The 27,085-nt window shown below is 32.6% G+C and overlaps 1 protein-coding gene across 1 annotated transcript in view; it reads left to right on the top strand.

Annotated features, from left to right (window-relative positions):
• Nucleotides 1–13,946, top strand: part of LOC128240543 (inositol-trisphosphate 3-kinase homolog) — a 35,266-nt gene extending 21,320 nt beyond the window's left edge. Inside the window, exons 6-10 of the mRNA XM_052957210.1 lie at nucleotides 2,086–2,221; nucleotides 3,939–3,995; nucleotides 5,160–5,333; nucleotides 5,713–5,889; nucleotides 6,601–13,946. Coding sequence (XP_052813170.1) covers nucleotides 2,086–2,221; nucleotides 3,939–3,995; nucleotides 5,160–5,333; nucleotides 5,713–5,889; nucleotides 6,601–6,681 — 625 coding nt within the window. The 3' untranslated portion in view covers nucleotides 6,682–13,946. The remainder of the gene's footprint in view (nucleotides 1–2,085; nucleotides 2,222–3,938; nucleotides 3,996–5,159; nucleotides 5,334–5,712; nucleotides 5,890–6,600) is intronic.
• The last annotated feature ends 13,139 nt before the right edge of the window (nucleotides 13,947–27,085 follow it).

Raw genomic sequence — 27,085 nt, 5'->3', positions numbered from 1 at the left:
ATCACCCCTGAAATTTGACTGGGAATCCCACTGGGATGAGGATGGGATCCCAGTGGGATCCCACTGGGAAAATTCTTCCAAAATGTATTGAAGATACTATGCAGTTATTTTCCAAGATTGTGATTAATTGCAGTCTAAAAACGATATAATATAATTATTCAATTATTTCTTTCTTCTGATTTTACATCAGTTTATTTTATTAAAAAACAACATAATTTTATGTTAAAAACACGAACTTGTATTAACTTTTGTCTGAAATAATTTCACAAAGTCGACTAAAGCAGTCATTGAAATTAAATTTTTGAATAAACAAGCCCGAATTTTGAAACAGGTGCTTGGCATAAAAAAATTAAACAAGCCAGGTGCTTGGCATAAAAAAAATCAACAAGCCCTGCTGATATAAAACTTAAAGAATTCAAGCAAGCCCAGAAAACAATTGACCAGTGCAGGGCTAACGCAGGCTTGAGTTAATTTCGACCACTGCTAAAGTTAAGAAATGACTTGAGAAGTTCTATTCAAATACTGCTCCTCTTGAAGCCTCAGTGATTTGTAATACAGAAATTTTGTGCAATCTAAGCAATATATTTTTTTGTAATATCTGGATTATGCAAACTCTGTATTGTTGTTATTTGTTATAACTGTGTTTATAATTGTCTAGTTTTTGGTCACACGGAAATTGTTCACCATATTGCTGATTCAGGAATATTAATTATAAATAACACACACAAAAAGTATGTAAACGTAATAAGTGGTTATTACTTGTTGGCAACTTAATTTGCTATGTTTTTGTGTCGGTGAAAGTTGTTGGACTGAAATGATCGTCAATAAATAAACTGTAAATGGCACGCAAATGACAAAACAGTAATTCTTGTCAGAGAAAAATGTATGACATTAAACAAAATGTCAGAACCCCCATATTTGTGAGCTTGACAGATTGTTTCAGAAATGCCATTCTCTGCCCACACAAAGTTAACTTGTGTATTTTGTCGTAAAGCATTTAATGTACAATAATATATTAAAGCTGCATTCTCAGATTGAGCGTTTTGACATTTTTATTTTTTTTGTCTTGGAGTGTCATGATCCAATTCTTGCAAAATTAAATGGAAACCAGTGATATAACACTGCTTACAAAAAATCAGATCTCAGGTCTTTATAATTATGTTCAAAACATGATGTTTAATGCATTTCTCTTAAAGTGTTAGTAATGCTTTTAGCCATAAACCATTATTTTTTTTATTGTAAATATGAAAAACTGCGATTAGATCTTTTGTCAGCAGTCTTATATCACTGGTTCTTAGACATTTACGCAAAAATTGGCTCTAAGTCTAAAAAAAAAAAGGTGTTAAAACGGTCCATCTGTGAGAGTGCAGCTTTAAATCATTCAATGTACAATGATATATTAAGCTTTGCATATGGCGATAATGTTATGGTTTTTTTGCTTGGTGACTCCAACCATATTTTGTAGTAATGTTTTTTAATGGGTATTCCTTACTTATTAATTACTGATAATTTTTAATATGTAAAATAAAAGACTGAAAATACATAACAGATTAAGCTATGGCGGTTTGTATTTTTGTTCTTATGATTATAATAATTGAAATCCAACTTGAATTGACCAAATTTTCAATCTTTCAAGGTAAAATTAGTGTTTGTGGAGTTTTGTGCTGTAAATTTTCCATGTTTCTTGTTTGTGATTTTTTTTTTGTGTGTTCTATGTCTTTGACGTTTACCCAGTGCCATTAAACTGGATTTATGTTTAAACTTTTTGCTTCTGAGCTTGTTTCTGTAGTTTTTCATATAAGTATTCACAATTATTTATACTAGTTTATTATTGGCATATTTTTTCTCAGGTAATGTTAATCAATAAGATTCAGCTTTCATTGTTATAAAATGATCTCCTGAAAAGGTGCTTGAACTTCATGAAACTAATATTTGTAGTGCTAAGCTTGCTTATTCTGAGAAGGCATTGATTTTGCATTTCACAGTAGTTCATTTGAATTGTACTTTGGGGAGAAAAGAAATACAAAGAAACCGGAGATGTACAGTTTTATTACCATTTCTCTGAAGTAGTGATTTCTTCTTCAGAACATTCCTGGAAGCAGAGGTTATGAATTCTACGCAGCGAAAAGATCTCTATGATAAAATGGTGGCTCTGGATCCAGACGCACCGACTGCAGAGGAAAAACGTCTGCAGAGCATTACAAAACTGAGATATATGCAGGTATGCTATCACAAAACTGAGATGTATGCATGTAATGCTATCACATATAAAGCTGGGATATATGCAGGTATGATATCACAAACCTGAGATAAATGTAGCAGGTAGGCTATCACAAAACTGAGATGAATGCATGTAATCCTATCACATTTATAGCTGGGATTTATGCAGGTATGATATCACAAACCTGAGATAAATGTAGCAGGTATGCTATCACAAAACTGAGATATATGCGGGTAATGCTATCACAAAAGGGAGAAATATGTAGCAGGTATGCTTTAACAAAACCGAAATATATGCAGGTATTGCTATCACAAAAGGGAGAAATATGTAGCAGGTATGCTATCACAAAACTGAGATATATGCTGGTATTGCTATCACAAAATTGAGATATATGTATCTGGTATGCTATAAAAAAAAACCTGAGATATATGCAGGTATTGCTATCACAAAACTAAGAAATATGTAGCAGTTATGCTATCACAAAACTGAGAAATATGCAGGTAATGCTATCACAAAAAGGAGAAATATGTAGCAGGTATGCTATCAAAAAACTGAGATATATGCAGGTAATGCTAACACAAAACTGAGATATATGAAGCAGGTATGCTATCACAAAACTGAGATATATGCAGGTAATGCTATCACAAAAGGGAGAAATATGTACCAGGTATGTTATCACAAAACTGAGATATATGCTGCAATGCATGTAATGCTAACACAAAACTGATATATATGTAGCAGGTATGCTGTCACAAAACTGATATATATGTAGCAGGTATGCTGTCACAAAACTGAGATATATGTAGCAGGTATGCTATCACAAACCTGAGATATATGTAGCAGGTATGCTGTCACAAAACTGAGATATATGCAGGTATGCTATCACAGGAACTGAGATACTGGGTGGTATAACATTACGAAACTGAGATATGTACAGGTAAGATACCACAAAACTGAAGTGCATACACATAATATTATATCACATACCTCAGAAGTAATCATAAACACCCTCACAAAATGAAATACATGAACTTGTAATATCACTAAACTGGGATACAATTACAGTACATATATGTTCAAAAATACAAAATTAAAATACAAGCAGGTGCTATATCACACAATTGAGATATTATCAAGTTTTGATAACCCAAAAGATAATCATTTATATTAAATAATATTATTATGATAAACATTAATTAAAAATTGCAAAGCAAGCCATTTCTAAGATAACCTGAATACATTTGCTGTCTATTTAGGTTAAAGGTCTTATGTTGCAAAATATTTTCTCGTTGCCAATGCCGTCTGTTTACAACAAGCATCTTTATGCTTTGTAGAATTGTGACTTATGGGACCATCTAATAAATAAATGTACAACAAAATATGTGAACCATGAATTTTGGTTAGATATTACGGTACATGTATTATCAGAAATTGAACTTTCCACTTGCAAATTCTAATAATTTTAGTCTGATAAGTCTGATGTCTTTAATAAAAAATTATATCATTACAGCTCACAATTGTCGAAATCAGAACAAGCTGGCAAGCCCAGTGTACAGGTAAATTTGTGGATGGCAAGAACTAGTATAAAGTGAAATTTCAATGAGTGTGCTTATAATAGGGACTGTACGGTACTGTGTGTTTTGTAAATGTAATAGTATAAGATAATTACACCATTTTTTTATCAGCCCAGGGAGATAATTATACCGTATTTTTTCAGTTCAGGGAACAGGAAAGCTCAACGGCAGATTATGGCTTCAGAATAGAGGCTGTTCGTGTAAGTTGATCTCAGTTTTATTACAGATATTAAGCATTCATTTGTGATATCCTTCTTAATTCCATAATAAAAAACCTGCAATATATTCCCTACTTATCTAGTTCACTCCTAATTTCCATTATTAGCCCGCCTGTTTTTTTATGGAAATTAAGTTTGTGTATTTCTTTGGCATTGAGATTGTTTGCTTCGGCATAGTTGTAGCTGGGTATTTCTTAAAGCATTGAGATTGTTTGCTTCGGCATAGTTGTAGCTGGGTATTTCTTTAGCATTGAGATTGTTTGCTTCGGCATAGTTGTAGCTGGGTATTTCTTTAGCATTGAGATTGTTTGCTTCGGCATAGTTGTAGCTGGGTATTTCTTTAGCATTGAGATTGTTTGCTTCGGCATAGTTGTAGCTGGGTATTTCTTTAGCATTGAGATTGTTGGCTTCAGCATAGTTGTAGCTCAAAAACTTAATACCTTGGCCATAACTGAAAAAACCTGTGATTACGTTCATATGAAACTTGGCACACATGTTGCCATAGACAGTTTGCACATGTATATAAGCAAAGCCTATAAATCATCAAGAGGTATCCAGTTGTATCTCTCAATCAACAGAAAACTCAAAACCCTTGGTCATTACTATAAAACCTGTAATGACGTTCAAATGAAACTTGGCTCACATGTTGCCATAGACAGTTGGCACATCTATAGCAAGGCCCACAATTTTTTCATCAAGAGTTATCCTGTAGTATTCCTTTATCAACAGAAAATTTAAAACCTTGGTCATAACTCAAAAACCTTTAATAACATTGTAATGAAACTTGGTAAACATGTTGCCATTGACAGATGGCACGTGTATAAGCAAGGCCCATAATTCATCAAGAGTTATCCTGAAGTATCCCTTTAACAACAGAAACTTAAAACCTTGGTCCTAACTCAAAAAACCTTTAATAACATTGTAATGAAACTTGGTATACATGACTAAAAAAGACATTTGGCACATGTCTATAAGCAAAGTCCATAAATCATTCATCAAAAATTATTCTGTTGTATCCCAAAATAAAAAAACCCAGACAAGTTTGACTTGCATTCTGTGTCTTTATTGTGTTATTATTAACTTTGTACTTTGCTTGCCATATTTCAGTAATGTGGTATTTTCATGTTTAACTTGCCCATATTATAGATATCAGGGGAGCCTCCCACTACGAACCTAAAGCGTGTAAAAACTAAGGAACAAATCCATGACGTGCTGTCGAGGTTCGTACACAATAGTCAGCATATTCAGGGTCTTCTGCTTGAGAGATTGAGAGATATTCGGGACAAACTCCAGGAATCTTCATTCTTCATGTCACATGAGGTAGGAATATTGAGAAAGTGCCAAATTGCAACAAAATGGAATATAAAGCGGCAGACAAATAACCATAAAAACTGTAGAAACATAAAGCAGGCGACAACTCACCATAAAAATTGTAGGATTTGAAGCAGCTGTTGGGTTTAAATGAAAATTGTAAGAAACAAGGCACCTGCCAAATCACGATAAAAATATTGGTAAAATAAAGCATTTGCCGATTGACTAAAAGAAAAAAAAAAATTGAACGCTGGACATTAATTTTATATGCCAAGATAAAACCTTCCCTGATTTGCTAGATAAATGAAAATTTAATCTGCATTACAAGCCATAATGAATCCGTAATTGGTACCATTAACAAACTAAATTGTTTTACTTCATTTCCCAGTTAATCGGCAGTTCTGTATTGGTAATGTATGACCAGAATGGGAAATGTGGCATCTGGGTAATAGACTTCTCCAAGACCAACCCTGTACCGGACGCTGAGCCAATCACACATCGCCTTCCTTGGTCGCTAGGCAACCATGAAGATGGATTCCTCTTTGGGATCGATAATCTCATACAGGTTCCAATGTTTTGTTAATTTATTTTTAACAAGGTCTAATGCTTAGGTATAGCATTGTTAGATAATTCAGTACCTTTCAAAAATGAATGTCAAAATTTGTTGGAGGGTATTATGTACGCATATGTACTAAATTTTGACATTCATTTTTTTAGACCAACCATTTCTTTTTAAAGGAACTCGTTCATGTTTTATAGGATCAGACATCGTAACATATATTTTTTTATGAACAATATTTATGTGACAACGATAAAATATCATTCAAAGTTCAAATTATAGTTTTATCGTTAATAATTATTTAAATATGTGATGGAAAGTAATTTAATAGTAACACTTTTGAAATATGAATTTCTTTAGGCTTAGATTTACAAAGTTTTAATATTGAGCACCTGCCAATTATGTTTTGTGTTGGATCATAAAAGAAAGTAAAATAACTCAATTTCAACAAAATTATTAAAAAGAAATGTTGCCACCATTATATCTGTGATCGAGTTCCTTTAATATGTCATAATTATATCTGTTCTTAAAGAAAATCTTGAAGGGTTTCATTAAAAGTATGTCTACTTATTACAGTTTAAAGATTTTGTCATGAAAGCAAGCATTACTTAACAAAATGAAGTATTACATTCTTAACTTAAGATGGTAAGTATCTTATGTCAACTTATCAACATAAAATCTGATATTGTTATGAACTTGAAATTTCTTTTTTTTCAGTTTTTCTCTGATATAGAAGTAAAAGAAGAAATCACTGCAAATGTTTGTCAAAGTCAAGCAAGAGAAGAAGGGGTTTCATAGTATCTGAGCTATAAATAGATGTTCTGTTCTAAAAATAGTACCTTGTCCATAAATAGAAACACTAAAAATAGATCAAATGTGATGCCTCAATATGTGGGTGCATTTCAAGTTCTACCTGAGGTAATAATTGGCTAATTAATTTCAATTGTTGTGCGGATTTTCAATTAGGGATTGTTTGACATGATATCATTTACATGTATTTGCCAAATATTAAGGCCAATTTACTGACATATGTTAAGGTATGTTTAGTTTTCTGAAAATTGTTCAGTTTTTAACAATTCAAAAATTTGTATTATTAAATGCACCTTGACTTTGGTTGTATTAGATCCTCTTTCCTGATCGTCAGCGAATTCATGACAACATCTTACTAGAAAATTAACATTATTTTAACAATGTGATGCAAATGTTCTTGGAACTTGTAATGCAAAATGTTCATAGGACCTGTAAGGAAATGTTCATGGAATTTGTAATGCAAATGTTCATGGACTTGTAATGCAAATGTTCATGGAACTTCTAATGCAAATGTTCATGGAATTGTAATGCAAATGTTCATGGACTTGTCATTTAAATATTCATGGAATTTGTAATGCAAATGTTCAGGGACCTGTAATGTTAATGGAACTTGTAATGCAAATGTTCATGGACTTGTAATGCAATTGTTCATGGGAGTTGTAATGCAAATGTTGGTATGCAAATGTTTATGGAAATCATAATGCGACGGTTCATGGTACATGTAATGCAAATGTTGGTATGCAAATGTTTATGGATATTGAATGCAATGGTTCATGGTACTTGTAATGCAAATGTTGGTATGCAAATGTTCATGGAACTCGTAATACGATTGTTCATAAGACAAGCAATTCAAATATCTAGGCAATTTTAATGCAAATATTTATGAGACATGCTGCAGAAATCATTGATTGCCTTATAAGGTAATTAAAAGCTAAATGACATGTTGATGCTACTGACATTCCATTAATTATACCAACAGTAACAGGTGGTAGAATTAGGAATGCATCCACTGTATTTGATAGCTAATTAAAGGCAGCCATCTTAATTTTAAAAAAGTATAAAAAAGATATATATGGGAGCAAATGTAGAAATTACCACAAAAGTATTAAAATCAAATTCTAAATCATCCTAATGCCACCCATTCAACCAGGAAAGGGCTAAGAAAAAGGGCTTGTGCCAAGTTGATTTTGTTTTTAGTAGTGCATACAGTTTTTCCATTGTAAAAATAGACCTAGGCATTTCACCCGCAGTTAATCTGGTCAAAATGTTTTATTTTTATTGTTTTATTTTCTTTTAACTTAAGCACTGATTATGTTATCAAATGGACTGTTCAAGTTTATGATAATTTTGCATGTAATAGGGTTAAACCATTTGCGCTCGGCTGCCTTTAAGTGTTGATGCCCATTTTGTATTTATATAATTAGATGTTGAATATTTCTTTTTCGATATTTGCTCATATTCTAGGGCATACATTGACATTGTTGACATCATCTGTTTAATCTATTATATGTTCTGTGTAAATGCTACGGATAGTTGTGAATTGGATTTGTTTATGGCCTATTGGTTTACTTGACAACTAATTTTGTGTGGTCAACATTTTTGAGATGGATTCTGTTTATTTGCATCATTTGTATGTTACTTTGCCTGACAATATTGAATTCCATTCTGTTGTTGTAAAGAATTATTGCAAGATAGTTTGTGTGGCTATTACCAAGTGTTATTAAAGGGACTAGACACCAGATGGTCCAAAATCAGCAAATACAGTATTTCCTCAAAACAAGCCTAAAATTTTCAATGCGAGCTAGAAGTAGGCCGAGTACATTGCTTTGCTCGTACATAGTTAAATAAAAGAATGCAACAATCATGCTGCTGTCTCATCTGTTTCCTTGTTTAAAATAGCGCAAAATGGTTTCCCAATTTAAATCATATCTGTCTATGAGTACAGATAATTATCCAACTTTTTTATTTAACTTACTGGGATTTACATGATAGACAACCCTAGTAAATTTAGAATTGGAAAAAATGCACAAAAACTGTGAATGATGCGTCATAAGCATACATGCCATATCCTCCGGTGGGGGGAAAAATCCCCCGCCGGGGGATCCATATCCCCTGGAATAATAATAAAAAAAAAAACTTGCTTAAGGTTGACAGTGGAAAGCATCAATAATATTATGAGTGTGAAATTCCATGAAGGACCATGATGACTAAGTCCAAAAATAATTGTAATTTGAGTGTATTTCTGTATTTATTCTTATATTATAAATGCAGATATTGCGCAAGTTTTCGCCGCGTAAAAATCCCCTGGTGTAATATCAAAATCCCCTGGAATTCAGACCAAAATCCCCTGGGAAGCCTCTCAAAAAAATATGGCATGTATGCATAAGCAATGTGATACATTAGTAAGTAAGATTCAATGCATTGTACACAAAGATGTCAAATTTATGTTAGTTTTTGACAATTTTCTTTTTTTCTTGCAATTGTATCATCTGGTGTGTAGCCCCTTTAACCCCGCAAATTGTAATTCACTACAGAAATTGCTTCCAAATCCATGTTTTAACTTTGCAGTATTAATGAAATTTATCGTGGCATTTAAATAGACTTGGCTAAAAAAACGTAAAATATATGCTTTGATTATTATGCAAATGTCACATAGTTTAGACGTTAGGCATGATTTACTATATCTATCAGAATGTGATCATACACAGAAATGAGGAATTTTAAGCCTCAATCTGAGACCCAGACTTAGAAATTTACGATTTTAATAGCTAATTTTTTTTTATTTAGTATGATTATTATTTATTATAAAAAAAAAGATTTACAGTTTTGAGTCTGAAGTCTCAGAATGTTATTGAAATATTCAATATAATTCTTATCCAATTATCCTCACTGAATCCATTCGCTCCATTTTGGCCAGTTATTGATACAGTCCAATCAAAATACTTTCATTCAAATCTTAAAATTAAGAAAAATCTAAGTTGGTTTAATTGAATACAGCCGCAGATTTTTTTATCAAGAAAACAGAAGGTTTATCAACAGCTTTGTTTGTTAACTATTAAGCTTAACAACAAATTTTGAGCAGTATTTATGAAGTGAAAAACAATGAGATTACTATAATTTATATCTTTATGTTTATTCTCCTTGTTTTACACCATCCATGATATTTCAAGAATGTTTGTAATTGCTAATCTCATTTCCATGATATTTTTAAGTGTGATTATATTTTGTGTTGCGTAAACCGTTTTTAAGTGTAGTTTTTGTCATTTAATCTTTTTTGTTGTTGTTTAAACATTTTATTTGGGTTTTAACTATTTTATTGTCGTTTAAACACTTATTTTCTGTATCGCTCAAATTTAATTCAAGTTTTATATTTTTAATTGCAAAGTGATAAATATAAATTCCTTTTTATGTTTTTTATTACCTTCTATGATATAAAGGGCCAATTGTTAAGAGCTTTGTTAAAGTTAATGACGTTGTTAACAGCATCGATGAAATGGCCCATAGTTACACATTTATCTTGTTTTAACAAATTAATAATTATTACCCTATTATAACTGAACTGATGGAAATTTTTAAGTTAACTGTTTTTAGATTTTCCTCTACATTAATTCATATACTTGTATTGGCTTATTAAAACATAAACTACATAAATATATTTTATTTTCAACCATTGTATTGTATGTCTTATCAAAACACTTGTTTTTACATCTTATTTATTTTTTGTCTTGGAAAGAGCAAACTTTTGTGTAAATATCTGCAAACCAATGATTAAAGATTGCTGACAAAAGATCAGTCGCAGATTTACATATTTCTGTTCGAAAATTAATGTTTTATGGCTTAAACCATTACTAACGGTTTAAGAAAAATCCAGAAACATGACTTTTGGAGCTGAAATATAAAAATCTGCGATCTAATTTTTTGTCAGCAGTCTTATATAACTGGTTTCCATGGATTTTCGCAGAAATTGGCTCGTTCCAAGACAAAAAATAAAAAAAGTTGTCAAAAAGTTCATTCTGTGAGAGTGCAGCTTTAAAATGTTCTTACTGCACAAAGGAAACAATAGAAGTTCAAAATTTCATGTATATGTGTAATATATTCTCCAATGGATCTTACTTACACTAAGGTCATTTTTCATTTAACATTGGGCTGATAACTTTGTTAACAACGTTGTTACATCATTGTTGTTAACTTCTAAAGGTTAACAACTTTGTAATGTGCTGATATATTAAAATAAAACAGGCAAAGCAGAATCAGTTGTCTCAATATTTGTTGAAAATAGTTTTTAGTGTATTAAAGATTTGCAAGTTAGCAATGATTTAGTTAACAACGATAACTTTTACAATTTTCAGCCCATTGTTTTAAACACTTGACATCCTGGTTGTGTATAGTATTAACTTGTTATTGGCTCAGGTTCTTGTTAGCTTGCAAAAGTGTTGAATATCATTTAATTTATATTGTTGGGGAAATTACTTGTGTATTAACAAGAGACTTTAAAACATTGGAGTTCCTTTTTAAGGGACTCAATCATAGATTTTTAATATGATTAAATTTTATGAACAAAGTACATAAAGCAATTGATGGCCAGAATTCATTAAATCCAAGCTGAAAATGTTCATTTTTCAATAGTGTGACTTAACACTTTTTAGCCAAATAGTGCTTCTTCTGTTACATTATTCCTTTTTTTAACAATAGAGCTAATTTGAACATTTCTTGATGTTTTAGCATTGTTACAAGAATTTTGTTCCCATTTTACAAGAAATAAAACAAAATCAAAGTCTGTCACCCTAAGGAACTTGAACGAGTCTCTTTAAGACGAAACTAGAATTCTGACTACATATTCCATTATCTTTAACATGATAATGTGACATCGCCTGCAAAAAAACTTAATGTGGATGTATACAAATTACCATTAAAACCAGATTTGAAAAAGCAGAGGGTTTACAAATAAAATCAAACTTTTAACAATAAGTAAACTTGAGCAATAGATTGTAAATGTTCAAGAAAGATCAAAATAGCACTGATTGTCATCTAACGGGGCACAGTATTTTGCGAAAATAAGCACGTTACTTTAAATGCTTCGGAACTCGTTTTTGCTGACAATGTCATTTTATTCATATATGTGTGTGTATTTGTTGAATAAACAATCTCAGTTAAGGTTTTAAATATGTAGACATTCCATTAGCGATAGCAACATTGACAAAGAAACAAGTAAACTATGCTACGGACAGCATTATGCTAAGATAAAAACACATTTATATTCGTCAAGTTTGATTTTAATCCATTTTTCAATTTAAAATGACCTTCGGTGAACAATTGTTTAAAACTGGTTTATTAATTGGTTTGGTTAAAATTAGCCAAAATGTTTATCGATTGGTCAATATTTGTCAAAAAAAACTCTTATTAACCAATCAAATCATTTAAATGTGCAAACCAACCTAAAGATAACCTGTTGACAACTTCATGTGTTATACAGTTGGTTACAGTAGGTTTTATTTGGTGGTGTTGAGATAAATACAAAAAAACTATAAATTTTTTCTCTCCTTACCTAATCCTAGGTACTTTCAAATTATGCATGACGGTTTTTCAACCTAAAAGTAAGTGTGCCCTGCATATTCTTAGTATAATTGATGTACCTGGAGCTCAGCATTAAAAGGATAGTAATTTCGATAAATAGTGGGGCAGCTGTGATGTTATGCATACCTTGTGCCACTAAGTAGGGTTTATTTTTGGATTTTTGACTTCTGGGCTTGTAGTATAGAAACATCCCACGTACATCAGATTTCGTCATCCTACTTTGAAAATGTGAAAAGCATCATTCGGCAAGTTATGAACTGTTACCTAAGTTATGCTGTATCTTTGACAATATCAAATATTGTCGTGGCATCAACTTTTGACTTCAAATTCCAGAATTGAAATTATCTGGGGGGGTTTACTTATTTATTTAAATATTAACCGGCATAAATCTTGTATAGAAAAAGTCTGTATAAAAATAAAATATATTTTTTGCAGTGATCTAATTTTCATGCTATTTTGCTCTAACGACTAATGTGTGGTGCTAAATCTACCTTTATTAATATTTCTAGACTAGATGTTGGTTTTACAAGGTATTTTGTAGTTTAGTCACATGCTGTATGCATCTTTTTATCTTCTACTCAGGGTAAATTTGGTAAAAAAGGATAGTAATTGTGCATAATTCCATATAAACCTTAACAGTTCCATTAATTGACAGACAAATGGCCAATTTTCTGCATATTTGTTTAAGTTAACAATGTTGTTAACATTATCGTTGTTAACTTTCAAATCTTGCGGTCTGTAGTATCTATAAGAAGCTTTCATACAGCTGTTTCAATTGTTTTGTCAAAATATTTGAGCACATCATCAACTATTTCACTTTTATAAGTTAACAACGATGTTGTTAATCACATAGAGTTGTTGTTAACTTTAACAAAGTTATGGACAATTGGCCCAAAGTATTATTTTTTTATGTTTGAAGTTACTGTTAAGTCTGAATATACTACAGGAATAAAATAACTGTACATGCAAAACCGTACCCCACATATTCTTAAATTATAACACAAGACATAGCAACTTTTGATGATTATTCAGAAGTCTGAAAAATGTCACATGTCATTGGGGAAATTGAAGATGCCCCTCTGTAGCAGAGTGTTGTTGATTTGTTGCATAACTGTGGTCAACTATATGTAGCTACTCAACCACTACATCTCATTTTAGTCAGGTTTCTCATCAAGCACATTTCTTTTTCCCGCTAATCGTTAATCTTAAGAAATAGTTAAAAATTGTGTGTACTTACAAAATTAAATGGGTTGATACCCAACTGAGTTGTATAACCATTTTATATGTGTAAGTACATACTAACATTCATAGAGTTTTTTAATGGTTACATCATATTGTGTGAACTACCATGGGCCAGCCACTACCGCTACACCTGATTAAATTACAAAAAAATGGCTGATTTATTGAAATAAATTAATTTGAAAACTTAAGAAATACTGCCTCTTCATTGAACGAAAATAATGTTGACCACTAAATGTATTTTGTCTGATTTATGTAAGTTCATATTTACAAATTTTGCATTACTTTTACCAAGTATAAAAATTGTATATGTTTGTAAAAAATATGCTGTCAGAACTGTTTTCTTCATGCAGGGTTTTAAATTCCAGTTCATCGATTCTAAATGGACATGCTTTTGTTGTTCTAGTGCACTTTTCTTGAATAATAAAAAGTAGATATTGTACATTTGTTAGTTGTCATGCAGCCAATTGTATACATGGGATAAGTCTTAACCAGCAACAATTGTATACACTTGGACAGTTTTAACCAGCAGCAGTGAATTGTATACATGTGGATAAGTCTTAACCAGCAGCAGCCAATTGTATACATGTGGATAAGTCTTAACCAGCAGCAGCCAATTGTATACACGTTGATAAGTCTTAACCAGCAGCAGTCAATTGTATACACGTTGATAAGTCTTAACCAGCAGCAGCCAATTGTATACACGTTGATAAGTCTTAACCAGCAGCAGCCAATTGTATACACGTGGATAAGTCTTAACTAGCAGCAGCCAATTGTATACACGTTGATAAGTCTTAACTAGCAGCAGCCTATTGCATACACGTTGATAAGTCTTAACTAGTAGCAGCCAATTGTATACACGTTGATAAGTCTTAACTAGCAGCAGCCAATTGTATACACGGGGATAAATATTAATCAGCATCAGTCAATTGTATGTAGCCCAGTTGAAATTCTGATAGTTTAAGGGAGACAATTCATGCAGATTGATTTCACTATTTTATACCAGTTATTGGTTATTGTTTCCCTTAGACCATGATATGGTTTAGTGATTTCTTTGAAATTGGTCAGGTACTGTACTGTAATTATCATTGTTGCAAAGATTTCCCCCCATTGTTGAAAACGTTTGAGAAGTTCTGGAAGCTTTTAATTTGATCTGGTCGAAATAAAGGAAAACTATTACAGTATGGTCAGTATTGGTTGTATTTGATATTTTAACTATTCTATTTGTGTTTGCAATGTGTTGGATATGTAATCATGCATTTGGTAGATTTGTCAGGCTGAATTATGTATTTTCGTGGTATTAGACTTTTGAGGATTGGTTTCAATATAGCATAATCTGCTAATTGTTCTTTACATTTAATATTGCATTCATGGTTTTGGGTTTTCAGTTATAACCAGCATGAACTGCATTCACCTGAGAGATGTGTGATTGAGAGTGAGGAGTTCAGTCCCTCAGACTTGGTAGGTGATTGATGTAAACTATTTTGTACATGTTTGTTTATTGTATATGTACATTGTATGTCATTGTATGTGTTATGCCATTTTAACGCCACTAGACAATTACTTGACGTATGTGTAATATCATATTTAAGTAACGCATACATTCTTTGTTTACAACATTTTGTTTATATTACAAGAACAGCTTTATATGTATTGTAATAAGTATTGTTACTCTTTTCTATTTTCAGAACGTGCTCTTTTTATATTAAATGGATTACGTTTATTGGAATCTACATGTTTATGATAACTGAAACGGTGCAATAAAGATAATAAAACGAACCCGTGCCTTTCTAACATTCCCATAAGAACTATTTGATTTAATAGCTTGGAAAGTTTAGACTGGTAATATGTATATACATGGATAAGTCTTAACCAGCAGCAGCCAATTGTTTTACACATGGATAACTCTTAACTGTATACTCCTTGATTAGTCTACCAGCAACAGCCAATTGAATACACCTTGATGAGTTTTAACTAGCAGCAGTCAACTATATACACGTAGATAAGTCTACCAGCAGCAGCTTATTGTATACACGGGAATAAGTCGACCAGCAGTAGCATATTGTATACACGGGGATAAGTCTTAACCAGCATTACACAATTGCATACACATGGGGAAGTCTAAACCAGCAGCAGACAATTGTATAAACGTGTAGCTTCACATCCATCACATCCTTCACATAACCAATCATCAAGTGAATTACAATACTACAGACATAGCGATATATGAAACGTATCATTCAGTAGTATGAATAACTACAATGTGAAACTATACTGTAGTATATGAAGAATTATGTATTTTAGTATTAGGTTTTGTGTGTGATTAAATATTTTTCAAACAAGTCTTCAAATGAATACGCGTTATAAAGAGAAGATAATTCGTATGTCCCTTCATGAAATTGCATGTAATGGTTGTCGATTGTCGGTTGTCGATTATAAGCGCAGTTGTAATCAACGCCAATATTAAAAGGCATGCATGAATATATCATTTTGTAAAGAAAGCTTTACGATCTTCCCATATATTTGGTGCTTAAACATTCGTTAGTCATTTGCTCATCGCCTATCAATTAAGAGGAAGACAGTATGCGGCCTTTTTCGAAATAATACAGATACACCTAGTTACATGTTTATTCCAGACAGACGTGCTTAGTAGTTGTTTGGCCCACATCTGCATCTTTACAATGTGTTTCATGTAAAAAAAGGTGTGTCAAAGAAGTAAAAAGGCAATTAACGTTTGTCTTATTTGCGTTAGCCGTTAACGTTGTTTGATGCAATGTGGTATGCAATGACTATACTATTTGGATATGTATTTACGTTTTATCATGGAATGGATCATTTTGGTAGCAGTTCAAACTCGAGTATTTTACTGTTGAAGATTTTTTTGGTAATATATAATATGTATGCTAAAGCCAAAACATGTATTAAAACTAGAAGCTCATTGTCTTACTTCTTTAGATGATACAGTTCTAGTAGCTGAAAGTCAAGCTCATTGAGAAAAGCTTAAGATGCGATGATTGATTAGTGTTGTCTGTGGGATCTCAATGTTAATGAAGACAAAACCAAAGTTGTTAGGCCTAAAAAAAATATGTCCGTTTCGGGTAACCCGACCCTACCTATAAAAATGCGCCGACCCTAACTATTTTTTTCCGTTTCTGAGCCAAAAAATATTTGTTAGCGAGTTACGAAGGGCGGATAAATGCAGATTTTAATCAGAATTATTGTTTATATGATAAAACAAAGTCAGGCAATGACAGTAATGTAGGAAAGACTGCCATGTGCAAGAAAACACTCTGAACTTACGACAGATTTTGAATAAAAAATAAAAAATAAAAAAAATCCCTACCTACCCTACCTAGAAATTTTGGGAAGGTTACCCTAAACAAACAATTTTTTTTTGGCCTTATATTTCAAAACGTAAACAGAATACAAATATACCCGACTTTCTTTATACATGTAATAATAAGACGTTCTAGAGTTTGTAACTGATTTTCCATATCTTGGAGTGCATTTCAATTACAATAGTAACTTTGCCAAAACAAAAGCGATGCAAGTCGAACAGGCTTGAACAGCCATATTCTCTGTGATTCAGAAATCTCGAAAACTTAGTCTCCGAATATCAAAACAATTACATTTGCTTGACACAATGATTGCACCTATTTTCATGAATGAAAGTGAGGTATGGGGTTTTGAAAATTGTGATATTATACAAACGTTTCAATTGATATTTTGCAAATTATTTCTGGATCTGAAATCATCAACTCCAAATTGTATGGTTTATGAAGATTTGGGTATCAATCCTGTTATATCACAAGTTAAATCTAGAGTTCTTTGTTTTGGAGCCAAGGAACTATATTCCAAACTTGACAATCTATGTAATATTTTGTAGATTTCTAGTCGGTCTGGATCACTTTTGTTAAAAATACATGACACTTGTGTGATAAAGACTTAGCTTGACTGTAACCACAATAGGAATACTGAGGGCTGATTGGAACCTATAATACCTACAGAAGACAATTAAGAGCTGAGCCCTTATGGTGTTTGAGGCACACAGTGGTTAGATCCACGTTTTGGATTTCTAAATATTGATAAGATACGGGAAACATATTGGTTTACGGTTGTTTGGTTCTAGAATATAAACAAGACTGATTTTGATACAAAGCATCAAATACGTCGTTTATGCTGTTGAAATATGACTGAAAGGAAGCAGATGCAGTTTAGTAGCGTATCATTTTCCAGTGATACCGGGATATTATCAGATGGCAAATCTCGGTATTAAATGACCCACTATTTATTGCGTTTCGAAGGAATAATTATCGGTTAAAAGATCTCTTTTTGTATAACGATAAGATTATCTAAGTGTCACCTTTTTCTAGCCATTGGCCATATAATCACAATTTAAAATATGGAGGGTACGAATTGGCTAGGGTACTGAATGTCTTAGTTTCCATCCAATTCACAAGAAAAATATCTCAAGAAACCTTTATATACCTGTGTAACTCTTTTTGCCTTTTAACTTTACCTCACAATCACCACAAAAGAAATTTAAAAAAAATCTGCGAATGTTTATGACATTAAATTATCGGATGTTTAATGATCAAAACACATTTTCTTTGTATTAATTAAAACTTTGAGTGTTATAATAACTTTTTTTTCAAATCTATTCCCCAATTATCACATTCAAAAACAAAAAACAAAATAATTATTTAATTAAAAGTTACTATACTCAAGATTTACAGTATGTTAAAAATGTGTAATTTTGACCAGACTGTCTACCTATTGAAACATGTTAATTATGTTTTTAACATATTCCATAGTAGATTATTGTGGATACTGATACCGGGCCTATCGATACCGGGATTTCTTACGAGAGAATTATATTAACCGGTACCTACTGTAACGAAAAACCCGGTATCAACATAATCCGGTACCATAAACTGTGATACCGGCTTTTCCCAATATCGATACAATGTACCGGGTTTTAGCACTACCCCGGAAGTATCTTAACTGAAATTCCTGCGATTTGATTGGCTGACGGGTTATCGTGTGAGCCTACATGTATGTAATTGTTGGGTTACGTACAGTTTCTACATTTTACCATTGATACTGTTATAAGTAATGAATTGTCCTTGACTTTCCAAGTTTTCTAATTGATTAAAAATCAGAGTATTTTAGGTAGGCAAAATACCTCCGAAAGTTTTTTTTTGAGTTTTTATGAATCGGGTCTTAAGGTTCATAAACTAATCTGTAAAAAACTGTAGCCTTCGAATTTTGGGGCGAGTTATTAAATACCCATAGATTGTGCCTAAAGGTTTGTTAAAACGGTATAAAACACACGTTCTTTTGTATCTTTATGTTTCCTTTTTCTTTAATCAGTTTATTCAATTGTTTGTTGGAGAGGGTTATTTTTTTATCAATCACATTTTATAGTTTTATTTAACAATAATAATTTGGCTGGTCCATTTAGATCACGTGATCCTTCATGGTACAACATTGAGACCTATCCCTAACCGACGACGCGGCGTCAACAAATAAGTTAGGAAAGCCACTGGGTGGACTTGGAAAAACTTCCGACTGGATTGGCTTTCATGAAACTCACCAAAATATTTAGTTGTAACTTGTTAATCACATGATGCGCTAAAGTAGGGTCATTGTATGGTTAAATTGACTTTTAGTATAGGACAAAATATAGTTAAAATTGTAAAGTGATTTTATTAGTTATGACCTTTCAAATAAAATAAAGAAAAACGCGCTGTCGATATTGGTCATATTTGCATTTTGACATTCAAATAAATTTGTCGTTGATTTTGAAATGTCTGACTGAAGTTCTTTATAAAACAGTCATTATGTATTACCTTAGATTGATATTGTGTGTTATTCGCCACAAAGGCAAATTTGCACCTGCGGTATGTTTACGTTAATTGAGAATTTTGAATAATTTTAGTTAATATGCCAAACATTTGTCCCAAAGGGCAAATGTACTCACGTTCGCAAATTTGTACCTGGGGTATTTTTTGGACGCATTTATACGTTAATTGAGAATTTTGAATAATTTTAGTTAGTATGCCAAACATTTGCCCCCAAGGGCAAATGTACTCACGTTGGCAAATTTGCACCTGGGGTATTGACGCGATATACGATAATCGAGAACATTGATATTGTTTATGAAATGACAATTCTTTGTTTTGAAAGGAACATTAGACATAGAGATAAACTTTTTCTATTTAATTATGATATCAATATCTGTATTTGATACCTCTCTTATGGACTTCGCGATATCATGTTGCAGTTCTATGAGGAAAAGAATAAAGATATTTGTATTTCCAAAACAAGAGAATATCATGTCTGTAAAAATTTAGACTGAACGTATTCACGTTTGTTTTATACTAAAAGAAAATAGAACATTAAGTGTGTTTTAAGTGAATAACTTCCGAAGTATCAGATAAAATAAGAGTGCAATAGCTTTTGATTAAATGTATTTGGAAGTTAAACATTCAATAAGCTTTTGCATTGTGCCCCTAAACAGGGTTTATGTTTTAATTTTCGACTTCTCGAATTGTCCCTTAATTTACCCCTTGGGTTCGGGCGTTTATATAATATAAATTTTTGTTCATGGGGGTAAAGTGCCTTCTCTTGAAGAGAGTATTGCTTAGTATATGGCTTTCACTACCGTTTACAAGCATCTTTAAAGTATGTGTAAACAACCCTTTGCAACTTTCATTTCAATTATTACAAACTCAGGGTGAGGAATCACGTGACTTTAAGTGTTTATTGCATGGGTCACCAGAGGTCCCAACCGATGTAAGTAAGTAAGTAAACAAGTAAGAGACGTGAAAATCTAAATTACTTTTTAACAGAAAAGGGATGGACATAGTTCTGAACATATAATAGGCTGTGATATTTTCTGCTTCTACACGTGTGAAACACTTTAGAATCACTTGTATTTTAATGATGCAATCTTTGGCCAAAAATATAACTTGGCGAAATTTAGTAGAGCGATGCAACGCTGACATTTTTGCCAAGGATTGCATCATTAATATACAAGCAAGTCTAAAATATTCCATTGACTCGGAAAAACACGACGAGGAAATGGAGCTTGAAAATATGATTTAAATCGTGTTTGAAGATAAATCTGATACAAATTAGAGCAGGATGTTGCTATTTTGCAAGCATATCCGTTTGATAGTGTTACGAGGATTAAATGTAATTTATTTACTTCATTGAAATTTACAGATTTTCTTTTCAAAATTGTACTATAATACATTATCACATACATGTGTAGTCATATAAGATATGTAAGATGTATTAGTTATGCAATTTGTCAGGTATATGACACATAATGTTAACAAATGTCAAATTGTTTTAATGTAGTAAGAGAACTACATGTAAAGAAACATTTAATTGTTATCTTTGTGCTAATTAGAGACGCTCATTTTTTTGCAATTAAATATTGAAATTACACAATAGACAATAGAGTTGGGGTTAAAAATGTTAAGTCAATAAATTTGGGCCAATTATAATTGTTTGTAACATCACTTTTACAAAGTAACACATTCTTTATGCACGTTTATCAAAGTACGTGATTGGTTTCCTTTAACGTGGTTGTATATTGCTTTTGTGCCATGAACAATGATTATCGTATAGATACATGTAGCATTGCAAAATGACGACAAATGCTCACTGTAAGCATTATGTGTTGAATATGCATGAACAGGCAACAGTCTTTTCTTATGGTGTGATGTAATATACGTGTGATGGTTTAACAGTGAAACAATACATGAAATTATGTCTTATTCGTCAGTACTGTCTAAAATGTTATGTCTTGTAAAGTTTTCTCCACCAATCGATACGGATTATTTTGATGCTTGTTTATCATAAATTATTGCATGTTTGGAAGTAACGTAAATTACAGTATTGTGAGATATGGAACATCTTCTTTTTTTAGCTGAAAAATTATTTATTTGTATCATAACGTCATATATTATTGAATTAAAACAGTTTTCTGCACTTTTTCTTTTATTTAATGGTAGCATTTCACGAGTGAAAAATTATGTTCTAAAAATGAAAATTATTCGGTAACGAATTTTAAAATGCTTCAGTCTCCGAAATCCGCAACGGCCAAGGCGTAAATATGTCTTAAATGTTTATAAAATGATACATTTTCATAAAAGCAGGGTCTATAAAATTAATTCTTTCGGGAGCAAAACCATTTTCCCTCATAATCTTTATGGACCTACAGTTATCATGTTCGAATGATACGACAAGCGGTGTAGGTTTTTCTTTACTCTTTTCTTTTCTTTTATCTTTCTTTTCTTTATATTTATAAAAGTACTCTCATGTCTCATCTTATCACCTTCATAATTTTCGAAAGGTTTTATGTGTGTTTTTATTAATCAACTATTACGTATTTGACGAGATACAGAGACAATTGCGATACCAATACCAGACAACTGAAGACAATATATGCCAGAACTCGCTCAATATCGACCAAACTCGGCCAATATCAACAAAACTCGGCTAATATGAGTTTTCTCCATTTTGATTAGCTACAAAACTCGCCTAATATAGAATTTGAGAAATGGGCCATTTTCATTGGCTGTCGAAACTCGTCTTATACTAGAGCCGTCACAGGAGTGACGAATACCCCCAAATGCCGCCTGGACACAGGAATGGCAAACCATTCTTTGAAAAGAGGCCATAACTCCAAGGTTACTGCACACTGCATCTTCTTTTATCATGCATGTATTGTTTGTCCGGAAACCGTTTTTCTATTTTCGTAACAGTGCACAAAAACCTTAACTCCACTGGCCCCATTTTCACAAGCATTGTCTTCACAGAGGCTGCCTATACAGCAAGTTTCGTCACAATATCTCATGCACAATTAAAGTTATGGAGCAGAAACCATTTTTCTATTTTTAGTAACAGTGACCTTGACCTTGGCCCCACCAGCCCCAATATCGAACTTGACCTGTATCTTCTGAAATGTACACCTGTGTTCCAAAAAATGTTTAAATCTGTCAAGCCTTTCATGAGTTATCGCCCGGAAACCATTTTTCTATTTTTAGTAACAGTGACCTTGACCCCACCAGCCCCAATATCGAACTTGATCTGTATCTTCTGATGTTACACCTGTGTACCAAATATTGTTCAAATCCGTTTAGCCTTTAATGAGTTATCGTCCAGAAACCGTTTTTCTATTTTTAGTAACAGTGACCTTGACCTTGGCCCCACCAGTCCCAATATCGAACTTGACATGTATCTTCTGATGTTACACCTGTGTACCAAAAAAAATTCAAATCTGTCAAGCCTTTCATGAGTTATTGTCCGGAAACCGCTTTTCTATTTTTAGTTACAGTGACCTTGACCTTGGCCCCACCAGCCCCAATATCGAACTTGACCTGTATCTTTTGATATTACACCTGTGTACCCAAATTTTTTCAAATCTGTCGAGCCTTTCATGAGTTATCGTCCGGAAACCATTTTTCTATTTTTAGTAACAGTGACCTTGACCCCACCAGCCCCAATATCGAACTTGACCTGTATCTTCTGATGTTACACCTGTGTACCAAAAAATTTTCATATCTGTCAAGCCTTTCATGAGTTATCGTCCGGAAACCGTTTTTCTATTTTTAGTAACAGTGACCTTGACCTTGGCCCCACCAGCCCCAATATCGAACTTGACCTGTATCTTCTGATGTTACACCTGTGTACCAAAAAAATTTCAAATCTGTCTAGCCTTTCATGAGTTATCGTCCGGAAACCATGAAAACCGACAGACCGACCGACCGACAGACCGACCGACCGACAAGCTCACTCCTATTTACCCCCTCAAACTTCGTTTGTGGGGGTATAATAAGAAATATGCTGGAAATTATTTTTTAAAAGTAGCCATTTTGTTTTCCGTTTTCCGACTGTTTTAAAAAAGATGTGCTTCGTATAAGCCTATTTGGAATACTTTAACCTATTGAATGATTGAACCACTTTGTACGGTTTGATATAATTGTTGTATTTAACCCGTTGGAAGAATTTACGACTTTAATGATTTTGTACACCGACAAAATGGACGACGAAGGTGAACCATTTGTCGTTTTGGCATACGATTAACGAAATTTAGACGAAAAGACATGCTTCCTTACAATGTACAGTGCTTATTCATAAGTATGTGCAATGTCTCTTTAAGGATGCATGTCAAATCAGCAAAGTCAAGTCTAGAAAAGCAGACACCAGGAATGAATAAGGGATAAATACGGCTTCAATGTGAACTAAAGGTAAGTTATAAGAATGTTTTAACCAAAATGGTAATAGTTAATTTATAAAATACTTTTTCGGGCTCTGGCAAATACAGCCAACCTCGGACAAATAACTATGCCAATATGAAATCCCCTAATTAATAACATTATAATATATTTTATGAACAGCCGCTAAAGGTGAAATACATTTTAATACTGCATTCGGAACTCCTCGGCCATTTAATCGAAAACAACCTCGGATGTATGCCGGTACATCTGTTGAAGTAGTTCGTAAAATTTTGAATTATATCATTAGTTAAATGTAGTGTTTTAGAGTTGTATTTATTGATCTAAGTTTAAATTTATTGTCATTGAATTGTATTATTGCAAACATAATGAAGAATCCCAAGAGTTAAGTCACAAAGTTTAACTGCTAAATAAAATTACTACGCGATCTACTTGCAGCGGACTTAAACGTACCACTTTTTGAGTGTGTAAACCATCCATATACATCCGAGGTTGGTTTCGATTAAATGGCCGAGGAGCTCCGAATGTTTAATACTGTATACTGCCATGCACCTAAACCTGGTTTATAGGTCCGTGATACTGCGTATTGTAAAATTTCCAAAATACGCTCTTATGCTGTATAATGTTAACTGCAATATACAATTACAAACACAACCCTTACCCCCACTGTTGTCATTTTCATTATCATCAGAATAATCATATTCAGCAAACGCAGCAGTAGCAGGTGCAGAGACCGCTTTGCAAGTTGAACGTTTAGTACCAAAGAACTCATGTATACAACAATGTCATTCAATATGGTAAAAACGTTAAACTAGATTATAGGATACAAATACAAGTTAATAAATGATGGTATCTGTTCTTTTTATTATGAATTTGTATCTTGTATGACATTTATTTATTTACTGATTTTACAATTATAAACTTGACATGAGCAGTGACCATGACAAAGAACCTAAAATTAGGTGCAATTATGCCGTCTTGTACAAAAACAACTTGGGAAAACAAAATTCTTTGACATTAAGCAGAAATCATTAAACGTCAAGGTTTATTTGTATGAGACAGTCCTCTAAACTGAAAATTGATTGCATTCAATTTTTGTTATTTTGAATAGGTCTATGAAATCCTTTCAATATATAAAGGTATTCACTAATTGTATTTATTGTTCGTTTTGTATAGATTACTTCAATGCGTGCACCTAATGTTTCATATCGGTCATGAGGTGGTGGCATGCACATTTTCCGCCCTAGGCACTTTTCAATAAGCGTATTATCTAAATTCAATTATCTGATCGCCTTTCATTTCAGACGATTTTTAAACCTTCAAATGTCGACACATCGTTATATTTTCTAACGCATGTACGTATAGCACTATTTCTTACAAGTTTCAATTTAATAGGTAGTTAAATGAGGTGTGCCTAATGCCGGCTTGTACTGAAATTTAACTACGGTCTTAAAAAACGGAACACTCAAAAATGATGTCAACATAGATATGTCTGCAATTGTTTCCCAAGACCATCAAGTGGACTCCAGCATGGGTCATGAAGACTGTTGGGAATGTAAACGTGCGTTCACACCGTTGTTTCAACCTTTCTATTTCCTTGGTACATTCTCCCCACTCTTTATCTTTAATATTCTAAATAAGTTTTGGATGTTGATTTTTTGTGACAGGAAAATAAAAATACAATATTATTATGAAAACTCCCATTCAAACCATGCTTTTGGATGTCTTAAAGTGTCGTTTCCAGTTAGTATTTTGTTTCATGTATTTTTTTCTCAAAATCAAGCGATGTCATATAAAAATGACAAAAGCCCCCAGAACATCCCCGTTGGATAGATAGTAATTAGATATTTAGGTCAATATGGGCAAATATTCTTCAGTGCAGTTGTGAAATGTTGATCACCAACATGTTTAAAAGAGAGTGTATGAACAGGAAGATGATGATCAGTGCAAGGGGAAGATGGCGTTAGTCCGTGTCGAACTTACATGAGATTGTTGGAAATTATTGAACATGCATTTATGTAAACGTTGTCAGAAAAAAGTTAAATTTTAAGCGAAGACCTGGAATAGGAAAAGTGGTATGTTCTTCAAAACACTTTAAAAGCTCAAGGCTCACCTTTTATCTATTGACCTCAGAATCAATAGGGGTCATCCGCTGGTAGCGTTTAAACTGCCTCTGAGTAAAAGGTTCCTAGCGCTTATCAATTTATTACCTTAACCTTTGACCTATTTACCTTAAAATCAGTAGGGGTCAGGTGTAAATTACCAACTTGCTTACCAAGTTTGAGATCCCCGGTCAGCAGCGTTCGTCAGTTACCTATCGTTAACGTTTTTTCATCTTGAGATCACCCCCTCCAATTGTCTTTTAGAAATTGATCAAGAACGGAGATATATAAACCTTGAACTTCGACTCACGGAGCTCAAAATCGTTTAGGTAATCTGCATGTCATAATCAATCTGTCAACTAAGTCCCTGTGCCCCGGCGCTTTTCAATTTTACTTTTTGATCGAAAACAGAAGTTTACAACGACCTTAACCTTTGACCAAATGACCTAGAGTTCATCTTCTGGTTTAAATCAACTTTCCGCCCGTGGGCCTAAGCATTCACAAGTATTTGTTCGGACACGATTGAAACGGACTGACGGACTAACTGTCCGATTTCTATATAAAATGTTTTCATGCTTTTATAAAGGTTATTTACAAACAAATTTCCAAAAGACGATTGAAACAGATCAAACAAATATATAAATTAGCCCTCACAAAGCCTGATGTCATATGATTTGTTTAAAAAAACAAAACAATTATTATTACCTATTCAGTATTTCTGCTTTCGACCATTTCTTTTGATAATCCTTAATCCTTGACGACGCTTGCAATTTCTAGTTTTCGAAAAGTCTAGTGATTTTGTATTGACGCTAATTATATTATAAATACTAAACTTAAAATGTGGCACTAAATAAAAAGTAAATATACAAAACACTACATGAAATATGCCAATATGACCCTTGATCAAATTAATGTAATACACTGGCTTATATATACATGTATGGCGGGGCATATTTATAAATAGGTTTATCTATATTACAATGTTAACATATGATACATGTGTCTCCAATATGCATAATCGCATAAAACAGATATATTAATCCCTGCTTATAATTGTTTTGCAAAACTTTAGGTTTCAATTACCGTACCATTAAAAAATCAAGGACGATATAATAATATTGACCATATTTGTCGCACAGCTCAGACGAAAATAATCATGACATTGTTTAAACAGTTTGAAATATTTAAATTGAAATATTTGCAATGTCAAAATCGAAAACAAGA

The sequence above is a fragment of the Mya arenaria genome, chromosome 7 (assembly GCF_026914265.1).
Source record: "Mya arenaria isolate MELC-2E11 chromosome 7, ASM2691426v1".
NCBI lineage: Eukaryota > Metazoa > Mollusca > Bivalvia > Myida > Myidae > Mya > Mya arenaria.
This window is presented reverse-complemented; position numbering and strand designations above follow the sequence as displayed.